Here is a 23,496-nt window from a genome sequence, read left to right as displayed (position 1 = left end):
ATGAAGAAAATGTAATTGATCAACATTTTATTTAACAAAAAGATCAGTTATCCAACATTTAATGGTATCAAACCCAAAAAATAGTTTTCTGCATTTTCTATAACAACTGTATTAAAAACCAGTACAAAATGTTTTCACCCAACTGAAGTATCAGTTTTTAAAGAGCATCTCAGGGAGCTTATAACCCACACGTACAGATGAAGAAAAGCAAGAAACTAGACACAAAGCATATAAGGAAACACAACTCCCTTTCTACTTGTCTTTGACAGTGTTGCTGTATACGTATTTGTGCTCTTTACATGTAGTGTACTGAGGGGGGGATCATACAGCTTTCCAGAAACATGTCTATTTAGCATATTTTTCTATTAAACAGCTTGCTACACTTATAGATTTAATGGGTGATTTTATCAAGAGTTCACATAATCTAAACAGCACTCCCAGGACTCATTTTGTATCGAGGGATATGCCAGAACATTCGCAGGTGTAAACAGCTGGGTCTGTTTCTTGATTTTATCACTGTCTTTTTGTTTGTTCACCATGCCAGACTGCTCTGCTGCATAAACTCTAAGTAGCTCCTTAGTCTAACAATTCCCAAAATAGGAGACAGAAGCCCAACGTAAAATCAATTGTATCCAGTATTTATGACAGTATTTGGACCCTGTAATATTAATATTTAAAGTCTAACAAAACTATAAATAAGGTTGCAACTATAAAGGTTTGGGAATCACTGATCTAAATAAACACTGTTTTAATAGGCCAGCAAGAGTCAAGGTTATTAATTGAATATATACAGATGGTAGCAAACTCATTTCATAAAGTAAAAACCCAACACATACGTGGTTACAATTCCAGGCCTGTTTAATTCACAGCTTATGGAAATTTTGCAATGGCATGGCTATCATTTACATGTTCTGCTATTTGTAAATCAAGGGCTCCTGCTGGCAAATATTCCTATGAGTTTGTTCCATTACTGGAAAGAGTGCTCGTGCCTTCTGAAAGGAACTGGGATCAACTGCTGACAATTTTGACAGTTTATTTTCATGGGGGATATTTTCTGGTTTGTTCTGCTGCAGAAATACTTCAGATACAGAAGGTTTCTTAAAACTCTTTTAAAAGCACTCTCTATAGTTTTCTCCCTGCCACCCATCCAAGTGACTGTGTAGTGTTCAATGATGACTTCTAATCTTTTAACATAAAAACAGACCACATGCTTCATGATGTGTCTGGCAGTACACTCTATCAGTTTATACATCCTGTCTTAAGACACTTACCGCTGTTTTTCATTTTTAAATACACCTGAAAATTCCAACTGAAAATCTCTTCCTATTTTAACAGTCTACCCAACACGTGCATGGGCACACACAGGCTGAGTGCTAACCTTTCAGAAACATGCTTGCTTAAACCCTTTCCAGTACACGCATCCTAGGAGTAGGTCAGCTCAGTGCTCTTTGCTCTTCATAGCTTTACAGTTCATCATGTTCCTCTTTGGCCTCCTGGTCTTTCAACTTGAATTCTTCAGCGGTAACTTTACCATTTCCATCCCGGTCCTGATTGGTGAACATATTTTTAACAATCTTTTCAAAATCAAAACCAGGAGCTAGTTTTCCTTTGCCGGAATCAACTTGAGCTTGAATATATTCTGAAAACTGCATGGGAAAGGAGGAGGAAACAGCTCACAATGCAACAGACATTTAGAACTGAAGAGAGAATTCTTACAACTTAATTTAAGCTAATTAGGACAGACACATGAAGTTAAATCACACTATGTGGAGCTCAGCAAGAAGTTCCTCATTTATTCCAGTGGGTTCTGGACCCATATTAAGAAAATTGATTTCTCATAATTTAGGGTGGGGTTTTTTTTGAAAATTTAGGGAAGATAAGTTGAGTGACTTAAGACCACATGTATATGGAAAGAGGGAGGATAATTCTGCATGCTGATACAAGAAGTTCACATCGTAATACAGGCTCTACCTGCATCTTAGAAGAAGTAACACACAAGAAAAAAAATGAAACACAGGAATGAGACTGGAAGCATCAGTATACCATCAGATTTGTTAAAGTAGCTTCAGGCATTATGCCTTTCATTCAATTCCCATAACTTTGATGGGGTGATGAGGGATGAAAAGGTTGTCAGGTTGCAAGGTTAGTTTTCTCTAAAAATCCTTTTCCTGATATGTACGAAGATGTTACTCAAGGTGATTAGACAACATCTGACAGAAGTCATGCTGGTGGCTTAGCATAAACAAAAAGCCCACAATCAAACACAGTTCTTCCAATTGCTGTGATCTATGGCACTACTTGTTAAATAAGCTTCAGCAACGAGAGATATTTTTGACATTCATTTACACTTTTTAGGCCAAGCGTCCTCTCCCATCGCCCTGGCTCCTCCTTCCCCTCCTCACTAGATATATGGATATCAACATCCCACCTCATTTGTTCTCTGGGCTGATAAACTCTTTTCTCCTCTGCAAAGGCAGAAATGAAAATAAACACAAGGGAGAGAAGATGGAGAAAGAAGGAAGATAAAAAGGTGGAAGAGAGTGCCAAGAACAGGAGAAATAAGGTTTCGATTTAACCCCATCGGTTTGTTAAAATGCTGAAAGTCATCTCATGCTATTTCACAGGTCCACAGCCTGCGCCATGAGTGCTGCATGCACCACTGCTCCAACAGGGAAGGACACAAAACATAAAGACATAAATGCAACAAAGAAGACTGAAGAGAATAATAAAAAATAAAATTAAAAAAAAAATACAGACTCAGTTAAGAGAAAACACAAAGGAAACCTCACAGAGATTTACGTAATACAAGGCGGTGTGGCAAAGGGAAGTGAGTTTCCATTAGGGCACCCAGTGGCATTCTCACACCAGAGACTTGTAGCACAAGCAAGGAGGGGGAAGGACTCGTTCACACAGCACACAATTCACCTGTGGAGGTTCCAGAAGGGAACAGACAGCTCCTGGATACACTGGTACACTTTGGCTCAAGAATTCACCATAAACCTCCCATCAGCAGACACTGTGAAGGCTGATGCAGTGAAGGATCACTGAACACTACCTTTGCCTCTTATGCCTGTTCCCTACGGATCTGCTGTTGACCACAGCAGGAGACCACAACAGTAAACAGTCTTAAGTAGTATGGCCATTCTTCTATTTTTTTCTTTCCACTTCTCTGACGCTAATTAAATGTATTTTAACAGACACTCTGGCTTCCTGTTACCTTGACAACCACCATCATGTGAAAAAAAAAAAGCGAAACGAAGCGAAGACAGACTGCATTCTTCAATACCTGACTACCTTAGTGATGGCAATAAGGAGAAAACCACTGGAAGTGTTTTCACTTAGCTTAGCTTACCTCCTCCAAAAGAACCTCTCCATCGTGATTCTGGTCTATTTCTTCAAAAAGATTGGGAGAGACTTCACCATTCCATACAAACATGTATCCTTCAGGCAAGCCAGACACCAGCTCCAGCAGTTCAATATCAAAAACTAACACAGCACTACCAGGCACTTCTCCTTCTGTCACAACAAATAGCAAAGAGAGGTATTTATCCTCACTTACATTGAAGAGTACATTTCCTTTAAGTCCATAATAATATTTCTCTTCCAGCTCCAATGGCTGCTTCTGTATTATGATCCCAAAGCCCTGGGATTCCAAGCTCACCAAACCTTTCTGTTCCCTTCAGCAGAGGCGAACATAACATAAAGGAGGAGTTCATAATAAAACTGCATCTTTTATTTTTTTATTTTTTAATTTTTTTTTACTTATAAAGCAAAAACTGTGGGAATTAATTAATTTTCCTTCATCTTGACAATACACTGTATATCCAGGTGGTATTGACAGACTCAATGGTATTGTAACTGCTGGGTATATTACTTCAATGAAACTACAGAAGGAGTTTAATTTATACTTGAAAAAGTTGAATAGAGGTCACCTCTAACTTCTGTCCAGCAGCAAACAAGAAACAAAGTCTTCAGATTTGCGTGCATATACCAAAACAGTAACAATCATGTAATGTTTCAGACCATGGATATCAACTGCAATTTGTATGATCCCAAATACCTATCACTGCTATATTTATAATGTTTTTTTTAACATAACATTTTTTTCCCATTTTATGATGAAATTTTCAATTTGTTATTTATAATCACGTTTTTATACAATGGTGTAAAATGCTGCATATTCCTAATACTCATAATTTTTCATTCATAATTCTTTTGGAAACGAGGTACAAGTGAAAATGCTTCTTTATCTCTTATCACAAATTAATTCTCCATTAAATTTGACGTGTGATATCTGACGGTCTTTGTCAAATACAAACTGCTCTGGGGGTATTCAAGCTTACAACTTATGCAACCATTTCCATATTAAACCAGAGCTTATTGATCTTGGTGATCTCGCGATAGACTCCTTTCCCTCAAGTCTTTAACTCAGAAGGCCAACAACACCCATATATACTGGGATATGAAAGTTCTTGTCCCTTTTATATTGTTCTTTTTAATTATTGTTACCTTTGTTGTTAAAAATTGATAAGCCTCAATGCTCTGAAACAGGGATTCCCTAGCTGCCTTAAATGTATTATTGCTGGGGTTTCAACAGCAGTGGTAAACAGCTTCACATCTTACATTCAAATTATGTAGTTTCTGAATTTTGAGTGTTCCTTGAATTTTCTAACACATTAGTGCTGAACTGTTCCTTTTAGTTTTGTTTCCTGCATAACATATTGTATGTTGACGAGCGAGTACCCCATTCTCTATTAGTGAGAACAGTGTTTACATCCCTCTGCAACACCAGAATGTCTGGAGCTTTCCGCTTTGACAAAGCGGCATCACTGGGGCATGTGTTCCCTTTAGTACTGGGTAAATCTTTATACTGGCCACAGTAGTAATATGACTTGAAATGCAACACAGACAGTATGTTCATTTCACTGGGGAATGGGAGGACTGTCTAAAATAATGAAATAAACTCTAAAAAATCATATTCAATCAGATAAGAGATACTCGCCTTTTATCCTAATGCACAGCAAGTAGCACAACCTGCATACATGCACTTCAGCTGCTCCAGAGATGCTAAGTGGATGTGCAGTAGGTTACTGCACTTACTTACCCACTCCATCTTCCCCATAACCAAGATGAGGTGGAATAACGACGGTGCGTCGTTCTCCAACACACATATCTTGAAGGCCCATGTCCATCCCCACCACCACCTGTCCAGATCCCAGGACTATATTGTAGGTCCTGCCTAGACTGTGTCTGAAGGAGGGAAAAAAAAAAAAAAAAAAAGAACTCAACATACTACAGAGAGTTTCTGTTGTTCAAAATTACCACATAAGGAGCAGTTCTAGTTAGCGTTCTGTCATTGCCCAGAATCAACTTCATGCCCAATGTTCTACCAAGCAGTTACCTGAAGTTGTTCTCAAGGTAGCAATATAGAGACAACACCAAACAGAAGTATCCCTACTGTTGACAAGTCATCTGGTATTAATTATATGTTACTTGAATGAAATCCACTTAGAATCATTAATCCTGCCAATTAAATCCCCAAAGCAGTTTATCTCTAAACAAGAGCTTTTGCATTTCAAGTATTTTCAACTCAACCAAGTTGGGATTTTTAGCAGATCTAAAGTTTTTCCAGATGATCTAGATCTAGAGTTTTTCCAGATGTCCCAGAACTACAAACCTATGAGGATTTGGATACATTCACATGGATCAGCCATTCCTTTAATGTTAATCATTCACTATGATGAGTGAATTATCACAATAGCTGGGAAGAATAAGAATATCACTGTTACTTAACCATATTATTTTTTGAATTATACCTTGCTGCTGGTAGCTCAGTTCTAAAATTATAAATTATCAAGAGTTAAAAACCCAGAAGTTAAGCACATATTGTGACTCTAAAAGAACAGTGCTATGTTAAGACTTAGTATGTGGTATGCACCACAACAGCAGAACCTTTTCTTCTGTCAGCCTCCTGTCTTTGATTATTTGGCTTGGCTGTACCACTGCAGGACATGCCTGTACAACAGAGTATTATTTGCAAAGAAAACAATTCAGTGGATAGGAGACCAGCCTTAAAATTAGAAGTACAAGATTCATTATCTTTGATGCTCTCTAAACTGCTTTTGATAAGACAGTCTCAGCATCCCTTGGTTCCTTCTACAAAATGAGAATTGAACATTTTTGCCATATAAAAGGTGTTTTCAACTGTGCACTGTGAAAATCGAGCTGCTTCCTATATTAATTATAACCTGTTTAAAAATAGCTTTCTCCAACTACCATTCCAAAAATAAAATATTATTTAGATGACTAACGCTATGCAAAATATGAAAACAGAAAAACAAGCTAGCAAAAGTATTGTAGCTGCAGCAAACAGTGCTGTGGATTTGCTTTAGTTGGATATGAGACAGACCAGAGCAGTCCCTGACTTCCTCATAAACCTACTGTCAACAGGAAGGAGGAATATTATCATCACAGGCATATCCAACCTGATGATTTCTCCACGCTGACACTTACTGCAACAGTACAGGACAGGGAAGTCAGCACCCATGTGTGGGACAGACCTGGTGGCGACCACTTACTGTACAATGCACTCAAGCTGGCTTTAGCAAGATCACACTGAGTGCCTCTCAGACCTCTCAGGAGCACTGAATCAGCAGGGTGCAAATCCTACCCATGAAACTGAACATACTTAGTTCATTCGCACAGAGCCCTGTGTGTCACTCTGTTATGACTGCCCGGATTCCTGAATTAGCCCATTTGAACAAAATGCCATGCAGACAACCTGTTTCATCACTCTGCTTGTAGTGTTTATGTTCTTTTCAACACATTCCTACATCCTCTATGTTCCTGGTTCTCTCTCTATGAGAAACGGTCTTTCTTTTCCTCTTCCTACACATCTTAGACAGACAGGCATAAAAAGAAAACCACATTCTAAATAAATGCTCAATTTTTTAATTAAAAATCTTTTATTCTCCTCCAGCCTGCTTTGTATGCTATTCATTCTGCCTTCACAGCTGCAGGGGGCATTTTCTTTAACACCTAACACACTTACGTTGAGTCTAGCAAAGTACCATCCAGGAGTGAAGCGTTGTAGTGATATTTCAGGTAATCTCCTTTCTTACTCAACACGGTGCAGTTGGAAGGTTTGTAGTTGACAGTAATGCTGACCGAGTCTGAGGGGTTGTGGAAGTCAACCACGTGTATGTCAAAGACCAGCACTGCAGATCCTGGAATCTTTCCTAAATAGGAAGCAAATTAGGACAAGTAGAAAAAGAAATGGTACCCAAAAGGACTTATGATGACCACATACTGTACCCAGTAGGAATGCAAATTCCCACTATGTCCTCTACTGAGTCATCTTGCTCTTCTTGTTCAGAACTAAAGGATTGCATCTCTGCTATATGGAACAGCTGCAAGCTGCATCCAGTGTAGGACAGAGAACTAGTGGAAAAGCCTTGAACATGCACTCAGTTCCATAGTGAAGGAAAAATTTCCATTACTCTGAATTGGAGAATTAGGCAGAAATGAAGCAATAAGCATGTACTTTCTGTGACCACCCTAAATGACTGGCTGTTGTTTCATGTACCAATTCATTATCGATCGTCAGAATTCTTTAGGACTTCTCGTGCTTCAAGGAATGCCATTGTGTCTTAAAAGTTACATTTTCCTAATATGTCCTGATAGCAAGCAACTTCTTCCTCCCACTTCCCAGGATAATGTGCAATTGCATTACCAGCAATGCCAGACACATCCAGAGACAGCAATGGATTTTGTTGGTAGAGAAGTCTTAATTCCCAAATCAACAGCACAGAATTTGCATCCACAGAGGAGAGGCTTCTCTTCTAAGTCACTTTTTCCAAATAACAACCCCGGAGGTACCTTTGGAAACACCAACCACAAAACTGTGATTGGCTAGAAGTGTTATCGTATTTCAACCTCTCACTGCAATCTTTTTAGGTATTAATGAGTCTTCCCAAAGGAATTTTAATTGTATGTTATACATACACAGATACTTTGCTGTTACATGCATCCACTGTTTACAGAGGCGGCTTAGGAGTCCACAAAACCTGTGGCTGTGGAAGGAACGGGGAAGAAAACTTAACGCAATGAATTCCTTTAGCGTACAGCACTTGTTAAGATACACAGGAAGGAAGGTCACACCGCAGAGTTCCTGGCATCCAAGTACCAGTCCATCTGCAACACTGATTATCCAAATGATTTCAGGTCATCAACTACCAGTCTGCTTGAAATACTAATTATCCAAATGATTTCAGGTCACCAATTACATGAGAAACTGTCCTGCATTCCTATTGTCCTGCCTATTAGCTAATTAAAATAATTTTGCACATTCTGGGTGTAATCCTGTTAGTTGTATGCCCACAAAATAATGAACTAATTCATAGGCCTTTCAAATGCCAAAAAAGTGGAACAAATACTTTATGTATTTTAACTACATAAAACTGCACTGAACAGCAAAGGAAACATCATTAATTATGTAAGCCTTGAATGAAAAGTCAAGCTCACCTCTTCCTTCTTCTCCATACCCAAGATGAGGAGGGATTATTATTCTTCTCTTTTCACCAGTGCACACACCTAGCAAACCTTCATCCATCCCAGCAATCACGTAACCCTTCCCGACATAGGTGTCATACGTACGATTTCGTGAGTAGCTGTGGAAAAATATTTTCTTTTTAGCAGTGGCCGGTGCTCCAGAAAGCACAGAATTTTGCAATCTTGCAACACAATTCTTAAACCAGTTAAGGTCAAGCACATGGTCATTAACTGTCACCAGAGAGGCACAATGCAATCACCATGTTCGATGTATCTAGGCCACCACGCTTCATCAGTCATTGATGCATATGCATCGTTTATCAACCAATACTGGGACCCTGGCTAGGGAACAGCTTGTTTGCAAATGCATTTCTACTTCATATTGACAAAACAATCTCACCTATTTCTGCACTTTATTACAGCATGATTTCAGTTGAGTTTAAGTAGCTGACAAAATTAGTTTTCTCCTTTAAATTTTCCCCTGCCCAAACTCTATTTTAATAAGTGCTTATCAACTAGATACAGTTTAGTATAATTTTTGTGAGACACCTATCTCATTTTGCAACCACAGCTATGTAGTTGAACTGCTACAAGCTGCAGGTGGGATAAATAAACTCTCCTGGGATGCACAGCATTAAAATGAGTCATGACAACAAACCAGTATCAACACTATCCCTCCCTTCTTAACTATGTCAATCACTTAAAATGTTGGTTGAAGGATCTGCTTCAACATCTAAGGTAAGAATAAAACAAGCCTACAACAACAGATGACGTTTATTAGAAGGATGTGTCTGCCTTCTGCCTTTCTTCAAGGCATGTTACATGAGGGTACAACACAAAGAAAGGAAGGCAGAAAGGTTTTAATTCATCTTTACAAGGTAGCTCTTGGAATGAATGACACCGGCACTGAACCTTAGTTAATTCAGAGGCTTGCTGAACTGGTCTTAGTCCAGACAGCCCTGGCTGAGTTTCCCAGGATTTGTTCTGCAGCTGAATATTGCAGAAAAAGAAATGAAAGAAAAGATTATTAGAGTTTTTGACCCCAGCCATTAGCTGTGCTTTTGGCATGCTCCCTGTAGTAGTGACAATTTCTTTCTTGGTCAGCTCCAAGGCTTTCAATAACTACTGTTGGCTGCTCTATTTCTTTACGGGCTTGTTAGACACGGGCCTTTCTTGGAAATTCTGCAGGAAGCCAGGACGTGACACTCTAAGGAATAAACCTCGTAACAACTGTCAGCTCTTTAGGATGATGAAGAGGCTACTGTCTACAAAGCATTTATTACTATTTACTGACAACAACCCTAATATAAATATAACAGCCACTTTCAAAAATTTTTTAATCACAACAGAAAAGACAACACCCATTTACTTCTCAAAAGAGAAACGTTCTGGCCAGGTGCACTGTGGATAAGCTAGAAGTGCTTAACTTACATTTTTTATAAGCTGTAAGTTAAGATCTGCACTGATGGCTGGCCTCCTGCTTTCTACCCTCCCACAAAGAAAGGCAACTGAATGGGGAGATCAAGGTTGACTGTGAGCCTTACTGCATCTCAGTTCAATTATTTGAGATACAATTCCCTGAATCCTCCTCATAGAAAGTTGTACACATGGCATACTACTCAGCTGATGTTTGCAAACTGATCCTGACCTTCAAGCAGCTGTAGAAGTATGAAACAATCTGCTTTGAGTTTAGTTTGCTAAACATTTTACAGTGTCTCATTTTCAATTCTTGTTAGCTACTCATAACAGCTTTTCTGAAAGCAGGTGTAGTAAAATAAAGTATTTTTCATTAAAGAGCAAAAAAAAAAAGTCAGGAAGCTACAACGGGATTATTCATCATATAATTCTGCACGTGGTGCTAATGTACCCACAGCACTTTGAATATGAAGTGACAGTGAACCTTCTTCCTTTATCACAGAAACCGTGTTGCTGAATTGTGACCCACAATTCTCAGAATGTAAAATGGGAATCGTATTTATTTTCTGTCCCTTCAGTAGTTTTACCTATTTGGCAGATAAACTCAGTGGAGCAAAGACTATTCAAGCACACGTCTAAAGCACAGATAGCTCCATAGGATGGATCATGACCCCTAGATGGCGACTCTAACACTGTCAAAAAACAAAATAGGCCTTTGTCTTCCTTCCCATATTGAAAAGATTTGTAAGTTTTTTATTAAGAGAAGACTCCAGCTCCACTCACAAGGAAGGAGTAGCAAAGAATTATATTTAGGTATATTATGAACCGGACAGACAAGACAAACTAGAAATGGCATCTGCAGTACTGAACAGTTTGGTTACCTGGAATCAAACAATGTGCCATCCAAAAGTGTGCCGTTGTAATGGTATCGGAGGAAGTCTCCTGTTTGGCTTCTCCGCTCACAAGATGCAGGTACTTGCTGGTTCTCAATAGTAATACCATCCTTAGGGTTATGGAGATCTAGCAAAACCACATCAAAGACTAGAGAAGCTTGGCCAGGGATCTCCTTACCTACAAGAATGTCAGAGCAGAAACTTGTTACAACATACCAGGTGTTCTAAAAGGGAGCTTAAACATTTTTGCTGAACAAAATAAAACAAAAACAAATTAGCGTAATCTCTTTCTAGTCAGTTATTTTATGTGTGGGTTTGTCATTTAATTCTCCCATTCAATTATTTCATTCTGTTCCTATTGTGATGACATTACCTCACCAAAAATAAGCCTCTTCAGTAATGCCCACCTTAGTCAATGTACACCAGGTCCACCTGATCTGCAAGTTTTAGTCTACCAACACACTTATCAAAGTGCGTAAAAAATCCATCACTATACAAACGTGGTACATTTGCTCTTCCTGTCCAAAACCAGAGACCACATAATGGAAGCTGAAGAAGGGTAAATTAAGTACCTTAGTGAAGAAATACTTCTCCATTGACACGCAAATTATAATATGGATTGCTTTGTCTGAGAACCAATGAGCTCAAGAACTTGTCAAATTTTTAAAACAACCATCTCTGTAGATAACAAAGCCTTGTAGATTTATCACAATAAATGGTAATGAACAGATGTGAAACTTTGTACACCATCAAGACATCCTTAAACATTAGAGCAGAGCAAGAATTTAAGCAAGGAAGAATTCGAAACTATACCTAACTGCCCCTTCATTTAACATGGGAACCTCTATACGTGACCTAAGGCAGTCTCATATGACTAGTAATCCATCTTGTAGCTATTACTGGGGCATTTGTTGCAAAAGAGGAACAAAAGTGGAACTAAATTTTATATATAAGTTTTCAGGTCTCTGTGGCAGTCACTGGAAGAATTACGCAGTCACACGACTTCCACTTTTTGGCGACATTATTAACCACAGTTGATACTCTCTGAATGAAATTACATTTTATTTTTATCAAAAATATATGTCAACTAAGCAACGCAGTGCTCATGCTATTTTAAAAAAGGTATTTTATAATCAGTCACATAATACATTTTTAACCTCTCTTTCCAGCACTTTGGTCCATTTGTCTGAAATTGGCAGTAATGTTGGCCAAGAATTTAAAATACACAAGGGTCAGGTTTGTTTTAGAATATGGATGTACTGGATAAAAAAGGAGTAACTTTTACCATCTCCTTCTTCTCCATATGCCAGGAAAGGTGGTATCGTGATGATGCGCTTCTCTCCTACACACATTCCCAAGAGACCCTGGTCCATACCAGGGATCAGCCATCCAATTCCCACATAGGTATCGTAAGTTCTCATCCGATTATGGCTAAAAACAAAAAAACAACAAGCAAAAAAAGCAATGTAAAGCCATAGGCAGGAGCAACAATAATCCTCAAAAGTCACATACTATGCACAAGATATGTCACAACTTGCTGCTCCCAACATATGGTTCATTGATTTGCCAAGGTCTTGCTGAGCAGCATTTTCCAGAGTGCTTAGCTACTTCTGAAACCTTACAGGGGTTTTGATAACATGACTCACAAACATAATGGCAGCTGTTATTAAAGCATCGTTTTCCACAGAACTTCAATGAAATACACAGGCTATAAACTTAATATCTCATTATGAAAGTGTTAATAGCTCAATGTCTCTAAGAACTCTGCCTGCTTAATTTATAAAGCTTGTATCTGAATTGAATAGCTATGCTGTAGTGGTTACAACAACTATTAGCTGACTAATTACAGACAGTAATACAAATACAGGGAATGAAATACTACTAAAAAAATAGACCTGGGCTGCTAATACCCACCTAGAAATAACTATTATTGGTTTGAGTCAGTACTGCTGTCTCATAATTTCTGAATTACTGATTTTTATATGACGCTAGCTTTAATTTCCTGCGAAAATTGCCTGTTTCTGGTCAATTAGCACTAATTGCCATAACAGTAGAGGGGGGAGGAAAAGACAGTTTCGAGTGAATCAGACACCTGCTAAATACACAAGCACACAAAATCCAGCTGCGCACCTCGAATCAAAGAGGGTCCCATCTAAGAATGTCCCATTGTAATGGTATCGCACGAAGTCAGACACCTGGACTGTCCGAGTGCACTTCTCGGGTTTGAAGTAAGTCTGAACCTGCACTTCATCCTCCGAATTCCAAAGATCTATCAGAAGCACATCGAAATGGAGCACGGCATTGGGGGGTATCACACCAGCTGAAAAGCAAAACAACACAAGGGAGTTTGCTTCCTTTTTTCTATAGGACATCAGCAAGAAGTGAATCAATCTGCACATTCCCTAAAGCAATCCATGGGATACAACTCCTTCCTTTTTGTGTTTATAACTCTCTGTATGTCCATCAGTCACCCACACAAGGAGCTATTCAGATGCCTGGTGCTGTACTTACACACGCCTTCATTCCCGTAGGCGAGCTTGGGGGGAATTTTCACAAACCGCCGCTCGTTCACGCACATGCCAACCAGAGCTTTGTCCATTCCAGCAATGAGCTGGCCTTTTCCCACAAACACGTTGAATGTGGATCCCCTGTCATAGCTAAGGAGGGAGAAGCAAGCAGAAAAGTTAGTGGCTCATTTATTCATTAATGGCTTCTGCTTTTGAGAGGTTAACTGTACCCCATCTCCTCCCTGCCTTGTTAGCATAACTCTATCCAGAGGCAGCTGCCAGGGGAATGGTTGAATCCAAGTGCTTCTGAAACTCCAAGCCAGCCCTCTTCCTGTCCACTGCGCACCATCTACCCAAAATGTGATCTAGTGGTGTGCAACAGTGATCCATCCTGCAGACACCCACAGCCTGTAACTACACGTGGTTAATTCATGCTCTAGTACTATAAGCAGCACTGGAAAATTAAAGATAAAAGAGAAAAAGTAAATGCTATTATAAGGTATGAAAGTATGGCTGCTCCCACAATAGGATCTTATCTTTTTGATACTGATAATAAAAAACAAATTACACAAGATCAATAAGCTTTACAGCATGAGACATCATGCTTGGTGATGGTGGCAGAAGAAGAAAGGGAAAAGGTGCCTTTGTGAGTCACAGCTGTGAGATTTGCCAACTGGTTAACTACTTTCTCCTCTACGTTCCCAGCTCTCATTTCCCTAAGACTTAACTAAATACCAAAAAATAGAGGCGTGCTTTAAACAGCAAGTTTGCCAGATCAAAATACAGCATATCCAATCAAATGATTCGCTACTGCGATAACCCATTTGAAAGGTAAAATAAATCCCATTTGAAAGGTAAAATAAATCATTTGTAAACACTAATGAAAGTTTTCCACAGAGCACTGAAAGCAGAAGTGTTAGCACAACACCAGCGTTGGCGTAAGCGGTTCCTCTGACCACCTCAAGCCACACAATGACCCCACTCTGCTGTACCTGAGTTATTGCTGTTACTCGTTTTTTAGAGGAATGTATAAACATATGTCAGGATGCAGTTCAGAAGTTTTGTGCCTATTTCTAAGCGTTCACTGCTTCCACTTTCTCAAATTCTTATTACAATGTAAAGGACTTTTTTCTGATAAAAGGCAACATTGGAAAACAATAATAAATAAAAAAAAAAAGGCTTCTGCCTCTGCCTGCTGAAACACTCTGGAAAGCAGCCAGTGGCTAGATATCACTAGGGAAATGATGTCAAACTTTCCTTCCAAGACCGTGCACATCACTTCCACAACACACTGAGCCTCCTAACAGTCCCAGAGCCTCCAAATCCCTCAAATATTTCACTGAGGGATCTCTCTGTTTGCTCCATGATTTTCTTCTGGCAAACATTTTACTTAAAATAGACAACCCTCTACACAGAGCAGTCACTTTCTGTTGCACCAATATTCCTGCTCCCAGGCAAGGATGGAAAATATTTAAATAAGCTCCTGAAAAGCTCTGCTGTACATACAAAAACATAATCAAGATGTTAAGATTAATAACATTCTACAAAACCCTCAGAAGTGGTATTCTGTAGCAATTGACAAAGCTTGGCACTACATCTGGGATGATTGTAAAACAGAAAAGTATTCCTTTTTTTTTTTCTAAAAATAAACCTAAAATTAAAAAAAAATGTTGATGCTAAGCATAGAACTGAACAAAGCAGTGAATGGACCCTGTGGCTTTGACCAACTGACTTTGCAGATTCCTTAAAGCTGAGCACAGTTCGTTTCTATTAGCAGAATCTACCACATTAACAGCAGATGCATAGGCAATTAGATTCGGACTTAAAAATCCAAATGATTTTGTGTCTATGGAAATAAAAATATAAACACTGATAAAAAGAAATGAATGAAGAAGGACATTAGTTAATTATGTGAAACAGTTATGATTAGTAAGACTTTGTAAGCAGCCTGTTAATGAGAAGAGCAGTATTTCTACTTTCCGCTTGGAACTATCTGTAGAGAAAGGAAAGTTTAAGCCTCAAGAACGTTTTCAGCAGTTGAAGAAGAAACAAAGTAAACCTGCCCTCACTTCAACACCTGAAGTATTTTCAAGGCCAATTTCACAGCAGTGTTTGACTACATTGATGCTGGGAAGCACCTTCATAAACTTAAAAAGCAAGTAACAAATACAAATGGTAAAAAATGGGTTTTGTAATAGGCTGATTTCAGGTATAAATTGAACATCTTTAACTTGTACACTCTAAGTGATAAAGAATTTAAGACAAATATTCCAAAAGATCCCTTCAGTTGACCTACAGAACACAAGAACTCCAAATTTTCCAGTAGTTCCTAAAACGACAGACCACTGTCATAAATCCAAAAAAAAAGTCCCGCAGGTACTGAATAACAAAAATGTCTGTCGACACGAGCTGCCATCTAGGAAAAAAATGACAAGCTGGCCATAGCTGATTTTTACAGCCTTTTGAAACGAAGATAGCCGTACAAGTACTCAGGTTAGATTGGACTACCATCGTTATCATCTAGTTGGCAGTACTGACACTTAGAGAACCCAAAGTGACAAACGTACAGCTCTGCACAGCCCATTCCCTACCCAAATAATTCACAGCCTAATTACCAGGTGCACAGACTTAAACCCGAGCCCTGTCAAGTGTCTGGCCTCAGCGCAAGACTTTGCTGGCACAACTCAGCACACCAGTGAGGGAGGCTAAGTGCGTACTTGTACAAATCAGAAACACGCTTCTGCACACAGGGCCGGTTTCCAGAATGTCACGTATTTTTTAAATGAGCAGTGAGCAAGCTGCCTTTGTGCGTCCTCCGTTCTGCACCCAAGGCTGATTTTCCGAGACTGTCGGCTGCCAAGGAGTGCACTGTCCTTACCAGGCTTCTTCCCTGGGACTGCACCAATGCCAGCGGAGCCACCAGCCGTGGCACCCTGCTCTTGGTGTGGAGCTGCGCTGGTGAAGCGGCACTACCAGCATGCTGAAGCTGGGCCAGCCCAAGAGGAAGCGCTGGCTTTACTCTGAGGATAGCTATTTCCCTAAGGCTAGAGATTTCCCTTGCAGCGCAAGAAAAATTAGCAGGATTACTGAAAATCTAGTTTGTTTTTCCTTCATGAGCAACACTTTGATCAGTGGCAGCGAATGAGGAAACAAACGAGCACTGAGCGGTGCCAGCACCCCTCACAATCTCCCGATCCCACTGTTCAGGCTTCCTGACCCCAAAATAACAAGAGGAAGGCTGCAGGACATTCCACTGCAGATGGGTCATGCTCATTTACAGGCAACTTACACAACTACTTCTAAGTAAGAACTGCTGAAGGATTCTTCTTCTGGTAAAGACTCCTCGTTTCTTGCTCTGTGGTAGGTTTGAGCTTCGGAAGGCCACAGAAGAGGTATGGAAGGAAATGGGCAGCTCCGTGACAGGACGTAGCAGAAGGAAAGGGGCAGGATAGTGCTGCACAAAGTGGCTCAGTGACGGGACGTGGCAGAAGGAAGCGGGCAGGTATCGCTGCATGCAGGAGCTCTGTGACGGGACATAGCAGAAGAGGCAGGACAGCACTGATCGTAGTGGCTCAGTGACGGGATGCAGGCTCCTGTTCTCCATCCTGCCCGGACACCCCGGCGGTCTCCTCTCCAGCAGCACCAAGCCGTGACACTAACATGGTGGCGGCTGCTGGGCTCTCTGCCCCGCTGCCCGGCGGCCCGGGCCCGTCTCTCCGGCCCCTGCCGTCCCTCGGACACCTGCCTGGCCTTGGCCCCGGCCCCGGCCCCGGCCCCGGCCCCGACCCCGGCCCGTCCCCGGCGCCCCTCGCACCTGGAGTCGAAGCGGGTGCCGTCGGGGAAGGCGCCCAGGTAGTGGTAGCGCACGAAGTCCCCCCGCCGCACCGCCCGCGGGCAGCGCTCGGGCACGAAGCGCCGCTCGACGCGGACGTCGGCCCCGTCCCACGGCGGGTCGGCGGCGGCGGCGGGCACCGGCGGAGCCTGGCAGGCCGCCCAGCTCACCAGCAGTGCCGGCAGCAGCAGCAGCAACGAGCCACAGCCCGGGCCCCGCCGCGCCGCCGGCCCCGCCATGGAGGGCGGCAAGGGGTGGGGGGAAGCGGGGCACGGCGCGCACACGGCCGTGAGGGGAAGGCTCCGCTCCTCCTCCTCCTCCTTCTCCTCCGCCTCCCGCCGCCGCCGCACGGCTTGCAGACGTGGATGCCGCCGGCCCCTTTCCCCCAGAATGCTCCCACTCGCGGCGGGGGAGGAGCAGCCGAGGGGCGGCCAGGCTGTGGGGAGGGTGGCCCCGGTGCGACGTGGCGGCAAGGGGAATGGCGAACCCCTCGCCCGGGGGCTTGGTCGGCGTGTAGAATCGTAAAGGTTGGGAAGGACCGCCAAGACCATCTGGTCCAACTGTACCCGTACCACCAATGTCACCCACTAAACCATGTCCCTCAGCACCACGTCCAACCTTTCCTTGAACATCCCCAGGGACAGTGACTCCACCACCTCCTTGGGCAACCCATTCCAATGCCCAACTACTCTTTCTGAGAGGAAACGTCTCCTAATTTCCAAACTGAACTTCCCCTGGCACAGCTTGAGGCCATTCCCTCTAGTCCTGTAACTAGTTATCTGTGAGAAGAAGCCGACCCCCAGCTTTCAGGTAGCTGTAGAGAGCAATGAGGTCTCACCTGAGCCTCCTCTTCTCCAGACTAAACAACCCCAGTTCTCTCAGCTGCTCCTTATAGGACTTGTGTTCCAGGCACTTCACCAGCTCTGCAGCCTTTCTCTAGACACACTCCAGGGCCTCGATGTCCTTCTGGCACTGAGGAGCCCAAAACTGAACACAGCACTCAAGGTGCGGCCTCACCAGAGCAGAGTACAGCGGTACGATCACCTCCCTGGTCCTGCTGGCTACACTATTCCTGATACAAGCCAGGAGCAATCAACGCTGGTGGCTGGCAACTGCCCATTTTTCATATCTTCTTGATCTTGCAAGTTATGGTAACGAAGAACTTGGGTTTCTTCTCAGTTATTCTAACCAGTTTCAGTGAGGAAACATAGAAAAGCTAGGCATCTGGCCCAGAGCAAGTTAAATAATACTATTATTTTTTGAGAAAGCATTGACTTCTGTGGCACTGCTTTCCTGGTTAAAAGAGATGCCTCTCCCTTCGGGGGTTACTGGTTGGAAATGTGGGGTCACGGGGGAATATAATTTGTATAAGAAGCACTTCTGACAAGATTTTGTCCTTGATAAATTATTAAACAAGTGCTGCTCACGTTTGGATGGACTGATGGAGAATGGAAACTACTAAAGTCAGGCACGCCACTGTGGCAACAAATGCTTGAGTGCCTCGGTCGGCAGGATGAGAGTTCATGGGCCCAGCTCTCCAATCCTGTGCGTCTGACACACAGCTGTTTCACCCCAGCACCAGAAGGGACACAGCCAAATCAAATATTTTTAGAGTGCTTTCAAAAACTCTTGTATAATATTGACATATTGCCAGGAAATGGCTGCTGCTAGGTGATCTAACCGGTGAAAAAAGCTAGCAACTCGTGCAGCTATTTAAAGATAACCAGATTTGTGGTTACAAATCACATCCTCCTTCCAACAATAATCAGGCTGCACATTCCAAATCAGCCCTGTAAAATATCCTTTAAACAACCTGTTTAAATTGTCTGGCGGTTGCCTTGATTTAAATAGCCCTTTTTTATGTTGTTTTGTATAGGGATGAATTATTTTCTCAAGGACAACTCATAGTTCACCACTGAAGCGTGTTGACACAACCAACATGAAGATAAAGCTTATGCTGCATTTGGCCATTCTTTTTTACTAGCCAGCAACACATCCTTTGTTTATTCCCATTTATTTAAGTTCAATGATTTTAAAGCAATTCCCCTTGGACTCACTTTATATGGAGTTTTGTACTCATTACTCAATAACAGTTCCCCACTTCTGTTGTAATTACCACTGCCTCAAGACTGCTGTAAGTTACGCTGGTGTATACCGGCCCCCAAAAGAGCCACGTGTCAGTTCTGTGTTACAGAAACAGTAAGTTTCATGCCTCAGCTCCATTCTCTCTGTAGCCAATACACCTTATAGCACATGGAGATATCACGATAGTGCTCAGACAGGTAGATGTGGTTGCTTTCTGTCCTCCTTATTTTATTCAGGCAGCACAGAGGCAGCTGAATGCTAAAGGTGCCCAGTATTTCTCCTGGAAATGGCATTTCCAACAATTCACTCTTTTTCAAAGCATACACACACACAAAAGGAAGTCTTATTTTTATGCTGGTTTGTTTGAACACGAACCCAGCTTCCCTGCAGGCATTCTGGGGGATGCCGATCCCTATCAGATCGCCTGTCCTTCAGTCAGCCTGACACACAGCCCTGACTAATTCAGGGTGAGCAGGGGGATAAGCACAAGCATGCCTGAAGCTCCTGCTCCGACAGTGAGGATTATGCTTCCCAGACTTAAAAACACAGTACAGCTAATGTCCGTTCTCTCTCTGAAAACTCAGCTTTCAGGAATGTCACAGGTTAGACAAAAAATGAGGATTAAAGAGCTGGGATTTATGCCTTTGCACTCCATCTCCTTTTGTGGGATGTGGTGTGCCTCATGTAATGTTCAAGGGGCTGCAGTTCTAGCTTTGGGCTTCGCTACGTCAAATTAAAATGTAACTCAAGGATTCAGTGCTGTTTCCAAGTTATTTGAAGGGCAAGGAAGTAAAATGCCAACGCTGATTCTCTGTCTGTGTATCACAGCAGCATTACTATTAGAGCTTGTCACACGGAGGAGAAATCCAAAAGCTCAAGTGGCAAGAAGGTAGAAAAGAAAATTCCTTCACACACTGCTGGCATGAATCATGTCTCAGGAGCACTGAAGAAAGCTGAGGAGTGTGCTGATAAGTCATTTCACATAAAAAATAATTTATGGTAACATGGGAAAAGGAAATAAAGTCTTAGCTTGAATCAGAGGTAGGCAAGAAACTGCCTGTGTGTAACTCGAGATCCTGCTCTGTCCCTTGGAATGTGCTTGCAGCCAAGCGCACGGCAGTTATGAGATGGTGGGCCTAATGTAAATTAAAACGTTTGGAATACATGCACTCAAATAAATATAGGAGAGGTTGTGACTAGAGAAGTATTCTGCTGCGTAGCCTTTGGGTCTATCCAGTACCTAACCACTTAATTACCCAGCATAGAGCTAAGATTACAGGCCTGAAGATTCAGTCCCTGGATGCCTGAAGTATGTATAGTGTTTTGACTTGGAGGTTTTCTAAAAAGGTAACGTACAGAGATAGAAAAATATAGAGTGGATTTACAACGTTTTCTAAATACTTGATCAAATATAGAACAAGAATAACAGAGGCAGTCCCTTTTTTCTTAGAAAGATTATGTCACATGTTGGAGATTGCAGATATCTTTAAATTATGGTATGCAGATTTAGAGAGAACTCAGATACTGGAAGTACAAAAGTGAGAGCAATGGGAAACAGCTTGAACTGATATCAAATCCAGTTTAAAAAATGTCTCTGCTTTTAATCAATAAGTAATATTCAGAGAGCTCACGGTGTAATACTGTTTGGGGCTGTACAAACTACACAGGGACTGTGTGAAGAGACTCTGAATTATTCTGTTCTACAGTTTTCCACAACTGTTCTTCTCAGTATATACTCTCTATAAAACTCTAAAGAAGCTGTTTAGAGGATAGCTTTGGGTTACAACTAATGTGAAAGAACCACAGTGCTCTCCCTGCTGAGCTGACTTTAAAGAAAACCAAAAAATAAAAATAAAAAAAAGTATAACTCAGTGTTAATTTCTCTTTCCAAATATCTGTGGAGGTTTCCAGATACTTTGAAACGACCACAGAAGCACACCGTATTAATACTGGTTTTAAATATTAAATATGGCTAATGCTTATCTATAAAACATTCCCAATAGACACTGGTTTTAATAAACAGCATTATGAATAATAACTGTTTTATTTTATGCAGCTACATGATAAATTCAGAAGACCTGGAATCAGGAATAGGTCTTTGTATACAAAATATTTTAATGCAAGTTCTATCAGTTACACACAATTTAACAGCTCTTTATTTCCAATGGTGTGACTCATAAGGGACAGACTTGATGTTAAAATGCCTTTGGTGATCAGAGTGGTGCAGGCAACTTGGGCCTTGCTGGTCCCTAAGAAATGCTGTGACACAGGTCTCTTTCCTCGTCAGAGTCAGGCTGGATTGATCAGCCACCTCCAGAGGCTATTTAACACACAGATTTTCTACCAATTGTTTTCTACTGCTGAACTGGCAGCAGTAATAAATGCAGCAGTGCTCAGAGCATGGGAGAAATGGGTACACTTCAAATTGCTTATACTGCAGATAAATGTCACTTAGTCCGATTTATCTTCAGATTATCTTCTTACCCTCTTCAGTTCACCCTCTATAGATGTTATAAGGAAAGTGAAACAAGTAGCAGGTAACCCTGTGAGCCAGTGTCCTCTTCCAGACCCCACAGTACCGAAGAAAGTCTGACTTGCCCTCAGGTACTCAGTAACTCCCTTGTTGGAGTTCACAGCATAACAAGATACACAGACAGAGCTGTTTTAGTTAGTGTGTATCAGCCTGGTGTTGAAAATCTGCCACGCTAAATTATTATCCAAATGATTTAGCAAATCTGTCTCATTTTTAATGACACAGGGTAGACAGCACTTGCAAAACTCCACTGAGGCAGTGGCTTCCAACAGACCAACACAAGGATAGCCAACTGTTGTCTTCCACCAAGTCTCGCTGCTGTTTGTAAGGTAAAGGACTGCCAAAAGCATAAGCCTAGATTGCACACTTTTGAGGCATCAGTCATGCCTTCCTTTCCATTTGGATCGCAACTATTACAGTTTGTCCACTAGAAGCAAACATATAATTGTAGCATGCCGACTCTGGGCCAAAGTACCTTCTAATTACACTGGAGCAACTGTGTTGGCCTCAGTGTAGATGTGCCAATGCAAAACTGGAAAAACTACTCTATGCATCCATAGCCAAGAGAGTTTTTCTACCGTTTCTTGCAGCTAGGTATTTAAATGCTATCAATTTCCATTCAGTGTTCATGCATTTATCAGGCACAGTATATGAATATATATGTGTGTTAAAAATGAAAATGCAGTAGCATTTTTTTTTGTTGCAGTAGCAACAATCCCTGTTTCATGAAAAGGAAATGCACTCAATGAAACACAAACCTAAATACCTTTGGAAATAGAGGCCAGAGGTTAAAACTCACTTTTTCAGGAAAGCTGAAGTTTCATCAGAAGTACTAAAATGACTTACCAGATATTCAGAAAAGTTCGCCTCCGTAGGGGCCAAATTTCTGACAATCTGCTCTTAAGTTACCTAGCTTAACACAGAAAGCTGTAGACAAAATGGGAAACATGCTTGATAACAAACCATTAAAACTCATATAAACAAAAGTATATTCTAAATACATTGCAGGTATCCACAAAGTCAGAGCACGGTTTTGAAACTACGAAGTGGTTATATTAAGCTGCAGAAAGACTTGGATATTCATAACAAAGGATGTGTGTGCTTAAGCTGCAGGTTTTCATCCTATGGTCTGTGGATTTTATAGGTTCCTCCTGCACGAGCAGTAAGGAAGCCTGCTGTATGCTGGCCTAAATTCCCCAAGACAAGGGGGTTGCATCTAAAGAAAAAAGAAAAAAAAAAAAAAAGGCAGAAAAGCAACGAGCTAAACATCAGCCTTATGCCATACAAAATTTGGAAAACAGTGAACCTTTCATAAGCAGCACGCACAATCTCACAACTGTTTTGCTCAGGCTGCGGGAACGAGTGGTTCCTGCAACCAAGGATCCCACTGTTTTTCTTAAATGCATTAAAGACAAACACAGTCAAAAAATAACTGGATAGTCTGCCTATTGTTTTCAACAAATCAAAAGGGAGGGCAGAAGCATTATGCATTTATTTGAAGACTAAACAGCTTCTCAAGAAGCAGCAGAGGCACTAAGGTCTGGAAAACAACTGGTCACAATTGGGTAACTAATTTAACATGCCTAAGTTTTATCACACCCTATCTGTACTCCATCTGCTAGAACTGTTATGCCTCTGCAATTAAAAATAGTAATGTTTTGTTCCAGCATTCTTTTCAAC

At 41.3% G+C, this 23,496-nt stretch overlaps 1 protein-coding gene across 1 annotated transcript; it reads right to left on the bottom strand.

The window, feature by feature from the left end:
• Nucleotides 1–10: 10 nt before the first annotated feature.
• On the bottom strand, nt 11–17,563 carry FKBP9 (FKBP prolyl isomerase 9). Its single transcript, XM_048075620.2, has 10 exons — nt 17,181–17,563; nt 13,371–13,516; nt 12,990–13,179; nt 12,145–12,290; nt 10,848–11,037; nt 8,524–8,669; nt 7,052–7,238; nt 5,105–5,250; nt 3,353–3,516; nt 11–1,646 (listed from the first exon to the last, which is right to left on the bottom strand). The coding sequence occupies exons 1-10, from the start codon at nt 17,435–17,437 to the stop codon at nt 1,464–1,466; spliced, it is 1,755 nt and encodes a 584-aa protein (XP_047931577.2). The 5' UTR covers nt 17,438–17,563; the 3' UTR covers nt 11–1,463.
• Nucleotides 17,564–23,496: the final 5,933 nt, after the last annotated feature.

This window comes from Anser cygnoides, chromosome 2, assembly GCF_040182565.1.
Source record: "Anser cygnoides isolate HZ-2024a breed goose chromosome 2, Taihu_goose_T2T_genome, whole genome shotgun sequence".
NCBI lineage: Eukaryota > Metazoa > Chordata > Aves > Anseriformes > Anatidae > Anser > Anser cygnoides.
Note: the sequence above shows the minus strand (reverse complement) of the source record. Positions and strands in the feature narration are given on the sequence as shown.